Source organism: Eublepharis macularius, chromosome 12 (genome assembly GCF_028583425.1).
Source record: "Eublepharis macularius isolate TG4126 chromosome 12, MPM_Emac_v1.0, whole genome shotgun sequence".
NCBI classification, from domain to species: Eukaryota; Metazoa; Chordata; class Lepidosauria; order Squamata; family Eublepharidae; genus Eublepharis; species Eublepharis macularius.
This window is the reverse complement of record NC_072801.1, coordinates 28,318,078-28,332,943: the sequence shown is the minus strand read 5'-3', so window position 1 is coordinate 28,332,943 and position 14,866 is coordinate 28,318,078. Positions and strand designations below refer to the sequence as shown.

The window sequence follows — 14,866 nt, the reverse complement described above, 5'->3', positions numbered from 1 at the left end:
CTGAGTCTTTCCCGCCTGAGCATGTTTGGCTATTAAATCTGTATGAGTACAAGGTAGAGAGAATGTGTTCAGGGGATGCAATTAGGCCTATAACATGAGAGCTGGTGGGAACAGGAGACAGAATTGCTGGCCGGTGGGACTGGAATGGAGGAGGCGGGGTGGGGGGAAGACCCCGTGGCAACCTGCTACGTGCAGTGCTTAGAGTGATGCACTTCACTCCAGTTGGTTGGGACAGACCTAAGAGAATTAGTTATAGCATGTGCCATTCTGCTGGATTGCCCTGGTTCTTTGGTGGTGCTATGCAAAGCAACTGTTAGGAGCAAGCGATTTATTTCCTTCTTTTATTCCCCACTTTTCATACCAATGGGGAGCCAGAATGGCTGACAACATTCTTCTCCATTGTATCCTCACGATGACCTTGTGATATAGGCTTGGCTCAGAGTGTGCCATTGGTCCAGGTTTCCATGATGGAGTGGAGATCTGAACCTGGGTTTCCCAAATCCTGGTCCGATATGCTTAATGACTACCCCATGGTGGCTCTCAGTGGCACATGGTAGGAAATGTTTCTGTCCCATCCAAAAGGTTATTGACCACGTGTCGCACATTTTCCCCGTTTAATGAAATTGGCTACTAGTACTGGATGCCCCCGGCAAAGGCGGGAACCAGCTGCCTTCTCCTGAGCCATCCCCTGGGCTCCTCTAGCTCCTTTGTGTCTGCTCTGATGGCCAGCAACGCATGAAACTGCATTATCTTGAATCAGTTCCTTGGCTCATCAAAGTCAGTATTGCCCACTCAGACTGGCAGCTGCTCCCCAGGGTCTTTCTCATCAACTTCTACTTGATCCTTTTAATTGGAGATGCCAGAGACTGAACCTGGGACTTCCTGCTTGCCAAGCAGGGGACCTAGCACGGAGCCACAGCCCCTCTCCAACTTTCCAGGGACTAAGCGGATGACACCAAGGATCCTGGGACCTTCTGTGTGCAAGGCAGGGGCTTTACCAGGGAACCACAAGCGAAAGCTTCAACCATCCAGAACCACGCTGCTTGGTGGAATCATGTCTGGCGTTTGCTAATTGGTTTCTCAGCTGCCAAGCAATGGCAGGGAAGAGATGGGCGGCTTCCAGCTGAGCTCTTGTGCCCCCTTGTTAAAGCCATCCAAGGATCCTATTTGGCCAGGGCTGGGCAGTTTCCCCCCCTTGCATTTGTGACCACATGGGAGGCACCTTGGACACAGACCATGTTCCATGAATGACTTCAGTCCCTCACACCTTAAATTATTGGCTTTCACTAAGGCCTGGATGTTGCGTGATCTTAATTGGAGTAATGCGCATTTCATGATTGGTGGGCTTAGGGCTGGTGACTTGCCCATAAAAGGTTGGCTGCTTTGGAGCACCTCTGAACAGAGACCTCCCCCATGCCTCTCTGCCTCTATGCTTCCAGTGTATGCTCTTAAGATACAGGGTGGACAGGAGCCCCTGGGGCCAGGGGTGGACTGGAAGGCAACAAGGGACCTGCCCCACCCCTGTCTGGGGCTGGGACTACCAGCCAGCAGTGGTGGCAGCTCCAGCCCATCCTGCGCTGGGGGGGGATTGCCCCAAGTGGGGGGGAGGCTTCCAGGCCCTTAACAGTCAGTCTACCTCTGCCTGGGGTCCAGGTTGAGTCTTCATTTGCCTTTCCCTTCTGGTCAGTCTAACCAATCCTGGCTAGGGGTGTGCAAAAATATTTAGATTTGGAGGAGTTAGTTCTTTTGCTCTTTAAACACTTGATGTGGTTCCTTTAATATCTGCTTTAAATCTATTAGTGTTTGGTTTTTGTTTTAGTTGGTGTTAATCCCCCCCCCGCCCCCATCATCCAGTTGGCTTGAAATTCTCAGAGATTGTATTCCTCACCGAAAAGATCCTTACTTCCAAACTGCAGACAAGAAGGGGAAAGGATCCCAGTTTTATAGGATGCTAAAGTCTTCCTTTTGAAAACTTAATGATTGTGTGTTTTCTTCCCTCAAAGAGGAATGTGTGTGTGTGTGTGTGTGTGTATGATGGGGGGGGAGTATTCTTATATACTTTTTAAAAATTCTGTGTGTAGGTGAGGGGAATGACACCCTGACACTCACACACACACCCTTCTTGCTATGCTTGCTTTATTTTTTATTCTAGCCTGTCTGACTTCCAGCAGGAATCGAAAGTTTGCTGGGAGTCGTGTGCTTCCAACAGTGAAGCATGATGAGATGTGGGAAGGTGCAGCATTTGCTTTCTCTCATCCATGTGCTGTTTTTGAAAAGACCGTCCCCATCCCTGCTTTAAACTTGAATGGGCAGAGCTCTGAACACTGTGATCACTTGGAGTTTGGCCCTGAATTCTGAAAATGTTCATTGCTCCCCCTCAATTGTCCCTCATACAATTCATAGAATCATAGAGTTGGAAGGGATCTCCAGGGTCATCTAGTCCAACCCCCTTTACCTTTTAAAGAAAATGAAAGGATAGGGGTGTTAAGGATATCAGCTCTTTAATCAAAGGTTCCCTGTTGTGTAAAGAGAGCTGATTGTTCATGTCTTGTCTGTTTTACTACATTCATATGTACTGTTCTTTATTTGTGTGTGTGTGTGTGTGTGTAATCTCAACCTCTACCTCTATCCTCCTCCCAGTCTACAGATCTGGCAGACTGCCTGTCATGAAGGAGAAGGGAATTCTGAGCTTTCCATTACCCACCCTGCCTGCCTGCTGACAGGAACAAGCAAAATTTTGCTGTTGGCTAGGAGCCAACACAGCCCAGGATAACTAAATGGCTCACACAAAGAGGTCCTCTGAGAAAGCCCTCCTAATTCTACTGAGATCGTGCAATGATTGGAGGACAATGAAAACATGGTGCACAGAAACACCAATTCTGTTTGGTGGAAAGATGGGCTAATTGTTCTGGCTGATAATGTCCCTGCCGGACACATTTCTGCAAATTCACTTTTTCCCCAGGCAATGATAAAAATGTACACATCTGGGATTTTGAGGAGACTCAGATGCGAGTCTCAAGAGCCTTCGATACCTGTGTCTTACCTATGATGACATGCAGAATTTGCAGTTACCAGAGGTGGCAGATATTACCGCATTTTGTAGATGCTTACAAGTTAATGGAAATCTCCAGTTCCACTCCTTTTAAAACTTCATCCATCAAACTGCTGCCAAAGCAGCCAGCAAACTTAATTGCAGGTAGCTCATTTTCCTGTTTTCAAGTGTTGTTGCTGCTGCTGAGGAGGGTGAGTTGTTTCTTGAATGAGAATCGGCTCCTTTTTAAATTTGCAGGGCTAACTTTAAAAAAACCCAAAAGACTCATGAAAATTGTGACACAGGCTGACCCAAGATTTGCACCAAGAAGTCATGAACTGCCTAACGTACCCAAATAGAGAAGATGCGATCATTTCTCTTCTTTTGCATTGCTGCTGTTTTGCATAATTTATTCTGCATAATTGAGTCATGGAAAGTTCTGCATCACACTGATGACCTTAGCTATGGGACCGCTTATGCATGCTCACACTTATCCCCAGAGCTTTTTTTCAGCTGGAACACGGTGGAACGGAGTTCTGGAACCTCTTGAAAATGGTCACATGGCTGGTGGCCCCGCCCCCTGATCTCCAGACAGAGGGGAGTTTAGATTGCCCTCTGTGCCGCTAGAGTGGCATGGAGGGCAATCTAAACTCCCCTCTGTCTGGAGATCAGGGGGCGGGGCCACCAGCCATGTGACCATTTTCTCCAAGGGCAACCCACTGAGTTCTACCGCCTCTTTTCCCAGAAAAAAAGCCCTGCTTATCCCTGATTTTCCCTATGCAGCTAATCCACTTTAGGAGGGTTTGGAATTTTTCAGTTAAGGAAAAAGATGTCGGGGGACATGGGAGAGATTTATAATACCATGATATAGAGAAAATAAATACTGATTTTTTTCTCACTATGCCATAACACTCACATTGGAGGCACTAATGAAATTGATGGCTGTAGATGCAGGGCACAGGGAAGTCCTCCTTCACAAAATGCATACTTATGGAACTCACTGTCACAAGAAATAATGGTGGCCCAAAGTTTTAGCCACCTTTTAAAGGAGTTAGGCAGATTCACTGATGGTTATTGGTTATTAGTCGTGATAGCTAAATGGAACCTCCATATTCAGGAGCTCACTTCATTAGGTGTATTGGAGTGCACATTTATACTTAAAGCTGCAAACAACAGAAGGGTGGGGTGAGGGAGAGATGTTACAAAAAGAGGCCAGTTTAGAACAAGATTCAGTCAAAGAGCGTAATCAGTTCACCATCCTGAAGTGTTGTTAAACAGACAACATAGGATTAACTTCATATCTAGCAGAAGATACGCAGATATACTCTTTGTTACAGACGAGTGTATCAAATATTAGCACCTATAGTGAGTGAGGAATCTCAGATCTCTGTTGAGACCTAGGGGATAAATAGTCATGAACTTGTTAATGAATTAAAATTGAGCAATTTCTATTGGATTCTCCCTTTGAAGATTATTCTCCCTTTGAAGATTATCTCTTTGAAGGATAATGGTAACTTTGAAATCAGCAATAAAATGCCCTGGAAGATTTATTTATTTATGATATTTATAGTCCGCCTTTCTCATTGAAAATCAAGGTGGATTACACAGTGTCAGTCAATATGATCAGTGCCTGGGATATTCAACAACAACAACAACAACAACAACAACAACAACAACAACAACAACAACAACAACAACAACAACAACAACTTATTAAATTTATAGTCCGTCCTCCCCGTGAACAGGCTCAGGGCGGATTACAACATACAAATAAAATACCGATAAATTACAATAAATAGGGCAATAAAATCACAGAGTTCACAATCTAAGTTCAGTAGCATAAGACAAGCTCTACGATCTAACTTCTGTTTCCCAGGACAGGATTCCCTTCACCCTTCCCTGCAACTCATAAGAGGGGGTGGAGACAGGAGATCGATATTCCAAATCACTACTTATACATGGGGGCAGATGGTTGTATGGTCCCCCCCCCCACTGATAGGAGACCAGCAGTGAGGGTAATACAGTAGATCTAAGTGCTGGCCTCAACCATACGCCTGGCAGAACATCTCTGTCTTGCAGGCCACCCAGACGCAAGGTCTTGGCTGGCCCAAGTATCCTCCGACAGAGAGTTCCACCAGGTTGGGGCCAGGACCGAAAACGCCCTGGCCCTGGCTGAGGCTAGTTGAGCCTCCCTGGGGCCCGGAACCACCAGCAGATGTTTTTCTGCTGATCTAAGTGCTCTCCAGGGTACATAAGGGGACAGGCAGTCCCAGGTATGCTGGTCCCTAAACAATACAATACATTGCGGAAATTTGAAAACAAGTAGAAATCTTATTCAGAGCTGAAACAAATGAAACATAAGCAATTTAACATATTAAACAACACAGAAACTACCCAGTAGGAGCATACTTGCCGCAACAGATAGTATACAGTAGTATAGTCTATAGTCCCTATCCCTTTACTAAAGGTATCTGCTGTAGCACAGTGGTTAAGTGGTTCGGCTGCAAATCAGCACTCTGCTGGTTCAAATCCCACTACTGCCATGAGCTCAGTAGGTGGCCTTGGATAAGCCACTCCTCTCAGCCCCAGCTCCCCAGCTGCATTGTGGAGATAATAATAACACTAACCACTCTGGGTGGGGCACTAATCAGTCTAGAAGAGTGGTATATAAGCGCAGTTGTTGTTGTTGTTGTTATTTCAGCACAGACCTGTTACCTGTATAGAAAAGCTTTGCATAGTTTGCAGAAAGCCTGGAGAGTGGGAGCTTTACTGATCTCTTTAGGCAGATCTAAAGTCCCCGACTGGGGGAATGGTAAGCCTACACAGCTGGTTGACATGGTTGCTTCCAGGCACCCTCTCTCAGCTGTTAGAGGCCTAGTAGCTCATTGGTTTACTTAGGGGCTGTGAAAGGCGGTGAAAACAAAAGTGAGATGGCAAGAGTGAGAAGATTCTGGTTATGAGTCCATCACATAGTTGTATTGTGGTGCCAAGAAAATGGACCTGTTGAATGGACAGACCCACACTTGTTGATGGAAATATGTGCGAGAGAGAATGAAGACCCAGCAGACTCTTGAGAGCTTCCTTTACACATTCCCAGCTGATGAAAAATTGTTGTTTTTTATGTCATGTATATCCCACCTTTCTTCCCAGCGGGGACCCACATCACCTTACCTCATTCCCCTCTCCTCTATTTTACCCTCGCAACAACCTGTGAGGTAGATCAGGCTGAGAATGTGATTGGCCCAAGGCCACCCAGCGAGTTCTCGGGGCAGAGCAGGGATTCGAAACTGATCACAGCCTGACGCCCTAACCACTACACCACACTGGCTACACACTAGTTAACATCAAGTCCAGGAGAGGTGCTATTAGGCAGGAGCAGAGGAAGTGTTACTATAAGTTGGCGGTGGAAAAGTCGGCCGTGGAGATGTTTGTGTACCTGGATTTTGCAGAGCCAGAAATAGCCTGTTGGAAGGGCAGACTCTTATACCCCACTTGGGTCCCTTTCCGGCCATCCTCTGTCTCCCACCATTTAATGGATGAAAATGAGGACATAGCACTCATATCCCCACGTTGAGGGTAATGGCATTGGGCAGATTGTCTTCATTTGTTCTGTGACAGCCTCCCCTACCCTAATTTAAAAGCCAAGATGGTGTTTAAGTGTTCAAGTTAAGGACACTCAAGAGAAACATAATTATCACACATATTATCCACTGTTCAAAATGAACCTAATCGTATGAAATAGCTAGCAGTACATGTTGTGTGACCTAAGTGCTCATGTGCCTGCATTAATGTACCTTCGCAGTAGAAAGAGGGACTGTAAAACTGGGACCATCCTCTGGTAATCAGGGGCATATTTAACAGGCGAGGACACATGGGTGTAGTATGTCTTGCTATTTCCAGGGTTTTTTTTAAACATCCTTTTTAAAAAAGCAAACCTTTGTACTGAACTACATCTCCAGAGTTTCCCCCTTTTATCTTTATGATTGCACCATGAGGCTGCCTCTCCTGACCAGAATGTGTTATCAGGTTGCAAAGATGGATGCTGAGGGAGTTCAGCCACGTGCTTTCTGCACTGTGCTATTTCATTTGTCCCTCTCGATGGTGGGACTTCCTTTCCCCATGCAGCAAGATCCTACTTGGTGGCTGACCCTCAGTAAGAGGGACTGCCCTTGGCAGTGGCAAAATCGTAGCAATGGAATTCCCTCTCCATGGAGATCCATCTTGGTCCTTCTTGAATGGTATCTGGTGCTGGGTCCAATAAGCAGAGCTTTACAACAGAGTTTGAGGGCTTCTGGCTAGCTTCTGTTGCAATTTCTGTCCCTACGTCTTCCAGGTTCATGTAGCTAATACTTTGTACTGTCCTTGTTTGTTTTGGGTTTTTCTGTTTTCTTTTTTTGATGGTTAGATACTAATTATTTTCTTTGCCATCTGTCAGCCTCCTCGTGAATGGTTTCAGCTGAAAGGTGGGGTGTAGATACTGTAATAAGTAAATTAATTTCCATGTCTTGTTCTTGGCATGTCAGGAGATGAAACTGAAGCTGTAGCATCCATTTACGCAGATTATCTTTGCAGTGTGAGTAGAAGCCTGGAACTTTGTGGCCTCTCCCTAAAATTGCAAGGGAAAAATAGTCTGTTTGCCAGCAAAATACGGCTTCTAGACTATCTGGGAGCTCATGCATTTGGCCAGGAATGTTTCCGACATTACCATAACTGGCCACAAGGTGTCTCCATTGCTTTGCCAAATCTAGGTTTAAAAAAAAACGCTTATCTATTATAATAAGACATTAAGGGTTATATGTAAGAAAAGAGATTTTACACAATTGGGTCCTGATCTGACATCTCTCTGAAAGGGTAGCCCAAGACATTTTAGTAGCTGAAATGGAAAATCCAAACAGCCCACCTCCCCGCCTGCCCCAAATACACTAATCACGGGACTGATCCCCCTGGAAAAGTCTCATGTGGAAATGAATGAATACATGGGACAGATCTGGCTGGCTCTGACTTCACTGCCCTTGACGGTACCTGAAATCCATCACTTGAGACAAGGAACTCTCTACTTTCTGCCACTGTTCTGATTACGCTTCCTTTTGGAGGGTCTCCATAGCAAAGAAAACGCAGTGACTTTGTCAAACCTTCTTTGAATTCTCTGAATCCTCATTTTAAATTTTTTAAAATTTCTTAGTTATCAAACTGCAGTACGTTATGAATCTCTCAATGCTCATCAGAGGTGCATTCAAGGAGTACAGCCCTGGCACATGAGTGTCATTGGAAGACAGTTTACCTTCCCTGACCAGCTCCTTCCCCAGGCAGTGTGCAACTGCAGGAAATCCCTGGGAGCACTGCAGTATGTATGCTAAGTTCGACAGTAAGACCCCTCCCCCTCCCCCCCCCCCGGCAATAGTCTGGCTGGAGAGTTCTAACCTTTCCCCAAGGCCTTTGTAACACTCAGGCTCCACAGTGTGGATCCTTCCAAGCCGTTGGGTTACCTGAATCTTAGGTTCACGACCAACATGCATGGAGGGGCAAGTTCACTGTGGATCTGTGCCCACTCTGTTTTGGACAGCTGTGAATCTTCATAAATAACTTAGCACTGATATAGTTTCAGGTGAGTAGGCGTGGTAGTCTTATTAGCGTTTAGGCAGCACTTCCGGTGTTCAAAGTGCTTCATATACATGATTTGGTTGTAATCCTTACAAAAGTTCTGAAAAGGCCCAGTTGGAGAGAAGAGGCTAACCCAAGGCCCCCAAGTGGATTGGTGGCAGACGTGAGCTTCAAACTGGGGACCACCTATATCAGCTGACTGAAAGCAAGAAGCAACCAATCCTTCCCGTTTCCAGAAGATGTACAGAGTGCTGATTGGCTAGCCCTTGTAACAAACATAAACATTCCTTTCCACAACTCCACCCATCTTCACAGAATGCTGAGTGGCTGGCTCTTGTGGCAATCTCCGCCCTCCACACCTGGAGCAATATTTCAACCAATAAGAAAAAGGCACCACACAAACATCATTTCACTGGATAAACATTCTTGATCAAGGGGTGACTTATAACAGTAATAAGCCCCCACATTAAAAGAAACATAATGGGGGAAAAAAAGGATTTTTAAAAGCTCAAAGGTGATCCCTTTGGCATGCAGCCAAATCTGAAGAAAAAGAAAAACAAGGATTCTGGAGAGATTACACCCAAGCATAGACAACATGGCCTGCTCCACAAAACCATCTCCACAAAAAGATCTTGGTGATGGTCCAGAATATTAATTTATGTGAGGGTAACTTAATTTGTGTGTGCAGGTGTCAGCTGTTAACATCCAAAAGTCTGGTACCCGAGAAGGGCCTGGGAATAGAGACCAGAGTGAGTTTGGTTTCTTCAGGTTCCAGATGGATCTAGACAAAAGTTTCAAGTTTAAGTACTCAAAAAGAGCATTTTAAAAATCCATCACTAATGCCAGAAATAACCCTGTTCTTAAATTACTTGATAAAAATCTCTTGGATCAAATATAGCCGCTCTCTCCCCCCCAGTTGCTTGAGAACAAGACAGGGCATAGATTGGAATGATCAGTTAGCAATATGAAATAGAGTAAGGACTTAATAGCTTTTCGGGCTTGAAAAATTGCAGCCTGGTTGCTACTTTCTGTATTTGTGGACACACTCCAGTCACCCCTTGTTCAAGCAAATTACAAGCATGTCTGAATCCACCACAGGGATGGAAAAGTCTGGTGTGTATAGATACTTTATAGGAACATCTCGGCCTTTTGGTGGCTACTAAGACCTCGATCCACAATGCTTGTGGCCAGTCACTGGGATCCAGTGGCAGGATGCTTCTTAGAAATGCCCCATTGTTGTTTGTGACTTGTAATGGCCTATGGCTGTATACAATAAACCTTCTATCTATCTAGAAAGGCTCCTTAGAACAGGGTACACTCAGGCTTTGGAGTCTTGGGGTTCGTTGCCAGTGTCTGTGAGCGGCAGGCAGCAGGATGCTTTAGGATGGGCCAGGTCACTCTGGAATCCATCACTGGAATCTGGCCAACTGCTCTTTCCTAGTCAGCAAGGCCAGGGCCCACCCTTATGGCACAGCCACTTCCAGCTCTGCCCCACTCTGACAAACTGGTCATGCCGCTTTGAGAGTATAAACTAAGCGGCTGCACGTACTCCATGGTCAGTTGCTATTGGGCGAATGAGGAACTGCATTTCCTCGGTGACAACCCTCAGGCTATTAATTTTGGTCTCAAAATTGGTTGTTGTCTGAAATAGTGTCATTTATGTACTTTTTTACTGTTTGCTTTTCAGGCTGGGAATAGTCATGTGGGCAGTTCTTGCCAATCAGGGATCACGTAGTGAATGGGATGTTTATGGATGTTACTGTTTTTAGTTGGTTGTCAATCAGCCTTTGGGGATGTGACATATTGGGAAAAGTGTGCTGGGAGGGTATTAATAATTCCCCTCTCCCCATCTGCATCTGATGTGTACTAAAATCCTCTGTATTACTGAATAGGAAGATGCAATTCACCAAGCTAGCCCAAGATGAGAGATCAAGAAAATATAGTTGATCCTCTGACTTGCTGACCCTCCAAAACTGGGTCATACTAATAGAAATTTACTCTGGATGAATGATACATTTACTGTGCATTCTTCCTTTCTTTGAAACATCAAAGCCTATACTCACAAACAGGGTTTTTTTTCCTGGGGAAAGAGGTGGCGGAACTCTCAAGAAAGACTTGAGGAAGAAACACACGGGTTTCTTTGAAATAATATTATTTTCAAGCACTATTGTCGAGTATTTTCAAGAGATGCCGGAACTCCGTTCTACCGCGTTCCCTCTGAAAATAACCCTGCTCACAAGCAAGAATCTTGAGGTGGTTTGCAATAAGTTGTAGCCAAATTAGGGACAAAATAACTGCAAAAAGTATCATCATTTAAAATAATTACAGGCTGTACAAATAGAAACAGAAACAGCCATAAAAGTCTTAGACAGTAACAGCAATAAAAGCAGCAATATGACGAGCATTTTTTTTAAAGCAACAAAATTTGATGCCGTGAAGAAGCCTGAAAAGATCAGAACATTCTCAAGCTGGTGCCTGAAGCTTATAAGAGTAGGCACCATGTAAGAGATGCAGGAAGTAAATTCTAGAAGCAAGGTGCCATCGCAGAGAAGGCCCTGCTTCTTACAGCCTCCTGTTGTGTCTTGGAAGGTGTGGGCATGCCACAAGGCCTCGGAAGAGAATCTCTGCAATTAAGCAGGTTCATTCCAGCCACCTGCCCAGCAAAGAATATAGTCACCTTTTCCAGTATCTGACTAGGATCTGGGAGATCCAAGTTTGAATCCCCGCTCTGCCATGGAAGCTCACCAGGTAACCTTGGGCCAGTCAGACACTGTCAACTTAACCTCCCTTACAGGGTTGTTGTAAGTATAAAATGAAGGAGAGGAGAATGATGTAAGCCACTTTGGAAAGAAAGGCAGGGTATAAATGAAACAAACAAACATTTCAGTCTGTGCCTTCCCTTTTTATATGTACTTGGTGCCATAGATTAGAAATTGATCCGGACATTTAACGGGGGAATTGGATCAACATTCTCTACAAGACATGCTTGGATATACTTTGAACTTGTCACATAAGCCAGGGTAGAGTTTTGATTGCACAAACCTGCCTCTAGAATCAACATAGAAACATCTGCCTCTGTATCATATCATCCTTGAATGTTTCCCTGCAAGGAAGGGGGAAGCATAATTCGTGAGGTTGCACAAAGCAATGAAGTATAAAATTGCCAAACAAAGATAGCAGAAAAAGCTAAGGTTGACAATCTTTCCTTTGGGTAGTTCTAAAAACTTACAAAACTAATTCCATGAGCTTAAAGGGAGCATAGGCAGAGTTGCGTTCTAAATAGCAGTCTGCATCCAAATTTGAGGGACAAAAACAGCTTACAAATCATGTAAACAAATTAGTAATTCTCTTCAGTTCCCCTTTTGTAGGAATCACAACTACTATAACGAGCTAATGGTCCATTTGGTCTGGCAGTGATAAAGCCATCTTTTATTTTCATAGATGTTTCTATCTTCCTGAATTCTGCCAATATATATTTGGGGGCAAGGGGGGTGGGGGAAGGGTCACTTACCTTAAAAAATGAACAAGCAGTTTTGGCAATGCAGATTCAAATTATTTTGGATTTTATGCTCATGATCAGTAGCAGAGGGCTTAACCACACATCGTGGTCCTCATTTGAAAAGCACCACGGCTCTCTAATGGTACAGTGCAGATTTGCGTCCTGTTTGTGCTCTTGGCTTAATTGTGCATCATCTGCTGTCAGCTTAATTGCACGTCATTTTGCTCACCCAGTCATTTCTCTCCCCCACCCTTGTATCCATTCATAACTACTTTAAACTATAGCATACTTGGGCTTCTTCATCTTTGAAGCTCTTCTTGATAGCTTTTTGAACCTTCCACCGCTTTGGGGTACTTTTCTGTCATAGAAAAGATGATTTTTTTGCATTTGGGGCAGAAAGTCATGGAACCTCCCTGTTATTTGGTCTTCTCGCATTGTCTGTCTCAATGGTGTTGGGCAAGAGGATAAGGAGTGGCATGCCGTTTCAGTTTGGGCCACATCTACATAATAATTTGGCTGCCTCTTCAAAGGATGCTTTCCCAGTCCCTTCAGGCTGCTCATTCACCCTTGCTCAGGAATTAAGCCTTGTTGATCTTAGTAGGACTAATTCCCAAACACGGACATGGAGGATTTGATTTTGGCCCAAAAAGGGTTTTGTAGCAAAGAGAGGATTTATTGCCTGTGTTTCATCAGAGTTAATCCAATGACTGAATTAGCTTGCTCATTAATTGTTGGACAGCTCATTAATTTCCCCTTTGAACGTTTCTTTTCTTTCTAGGTTTATGATGAATGTGACCTGGGAAGGGAAGGACTTATCCTTCACCGAAGATGGCTACCAAGCACATCCCAGATTGGTGGTCATCGTGTTGAATCAGACACGGGAGTGGGAGAAGGTGAGACTCAGGGCAGAGTTTGCTTTCTTATTCCCTGAGGTCCTTTTTGGGTTTTGCACAAGCGAAGGAAGACACATGGAAAGGGGCAGTTGTGCCTCCTGGAAAGCAGCGGAGATCTTTCGTGTAACAATGCTGTGATCGGCACAAGCGATGTACTCAAAAATTAAACGTACTGTGTCCACAAATGCTCCAGTTGAGCACCCTATGCATTTGCATTGCCGATTTGTTTGCAATTTGAAGTGCTCAGTATTTTGAGTGCATTTACATGTGCACACTTGAAGTAGAAATACATATTGCGAGTAACCTGGGGATGCTCAAGTACAGGATTTTATGTGTGGTCCTCATTTCACGTGCCGGCTGTTCTTGCTTGGCACATGTAAATGCTGCTTTCATGGGAGCTCCCTTTGTATGATTGCATCTGCAAGTGAGTTCTTCGCTGCTAGAACAAGTACTGTAGGCTCCTTTGACTTGCCAGTTTGCATTTCTTTAATGTGTGCAAAAGTGTCAAGATCTGCAATTCAATGAATGGATGTGGGAGGTGGGGGAAACTGGGATACTTCTAGCAGTTGAGGAGGAACTGATATCGAATGTGAGAATGTATTCGCGCAGAGCAAATTGAAGCGTGACTGTGCAAGTGAGTGCATGGAAAGTTGGAGTGGGGAAATGAGGTTCACTTGAGCGTCCCTAACTACTTAGTAACGTGTATTTCCACCCTTGGTTGCCTCTGTTCTCACATAGGCTGATGTTGGCTCATGCTCAGAACTAATTGAATTTGTGAGATTGATGGGAGTTGTAGGAGTTTTTTGATGTAATTTGGGAAGCTGCAAAATATTAAGCCTGCTAGGAAGATCTTTTGGGGGAAGATTGGGGGACTGCCTCCAACTGTGCTGGCACAGTCAAGGAGCAAACTGTGAGTGCTTCTGTACTCAACAAATTGGTCATGTTAATGATCCAACCTTGGCGGGGTCTAAGGATACGCACATTCTGGTGATCAAGAAGATGGGCGGTGCATTCCTGAAGCCCACAGTGCCACTGGTGCCTGCACACCAGAGTGCCTATGGCACTGCTTGTCTGCTCCCTAAGGACTTTTGCAGGAGAGCTACGCCAGTGGCCAAGCCAGGCAAGTCAGGAGCGCATGCTCTGCTGTTCCTCTAACGACCCTGACAGCATTCATCAATGGCCGCGATGCCTGGCCCCCCTTGGAAGTGCAGCCAGCAGCGAGAGGTGTGTGCGGTAACTGCCCCACCTCAAGGGAGGCACCTGCCAGGGGTTCCCAGCTGGGTTGGCCTCGAGCCTGCCGTGAGAGTGGTTGGGGGACCTGACACCCCCGGTGGATGAGGAGGGGGGCATGCCTTGCAAGGGGGGATGAGCTGTGTTCATCTGCAGGGCGGCCTCCTAGCTGCCCAGCCATGTTGCCGGGGCGACCCTGCACTTTCTCCAGGCCACTCCTGCAGGTAGCGGGGGGCACACACTCTGACTTCTCCCACAGCCCTGCAAGGGGTCTAGATCTCTGGAGAGGCTTTGCTTTAAATAATGTGGTGATTTAGCTTGGCGCCAAGGATCAGGGCCTTTCCCCCTGGCAGTTTCCTCTTGAGGAGGTCCTCTGGGTCCAACGCCTCCCGACTTTTTCTTCATCTGAATGAACTGGAGCTGTGAGGGGTTTTAAAGTAATAATATTAATGGTGATAATTAACCTTTTTTAAATGCCAGTGGCTCAGCACCAATGTGAATTTTAACGGACTGTTCCTTTTCAGTGGATTTATTTGGAGCCTCCAGTGGGCGTGGAGGGAGGAGGAGGAGGCAAGTCCGAGGGGTGAGGAAGAAGTCTAATCATAATGAAGG

The 14,866-nt window shown here is 45.3% G+C and overlaps 1 protein-coding gene across 1 annotated transcript in view; it reads left to right on the top strand.

The window, feature by feature from the left end:
- The window catches only part of GRIN2A (glutamate ionotropic receptor NMDA type subunit 2A), a 262,766-nt gene that overhangs the window by 190,522 nt on the left and 57,378 nt on the right, over nt 1-14,866 (top strand). The window contains exon 3 of the mRNA XM_054993141.1: nt 12,910-13,024. Coding sequence (XP_054849116.1) covers nt 12,910-13,024 — 115 coding nt within the window. The remainder of the gene's footprint in view (nt 1-12,909; nt 13,025-14,866) is intronic.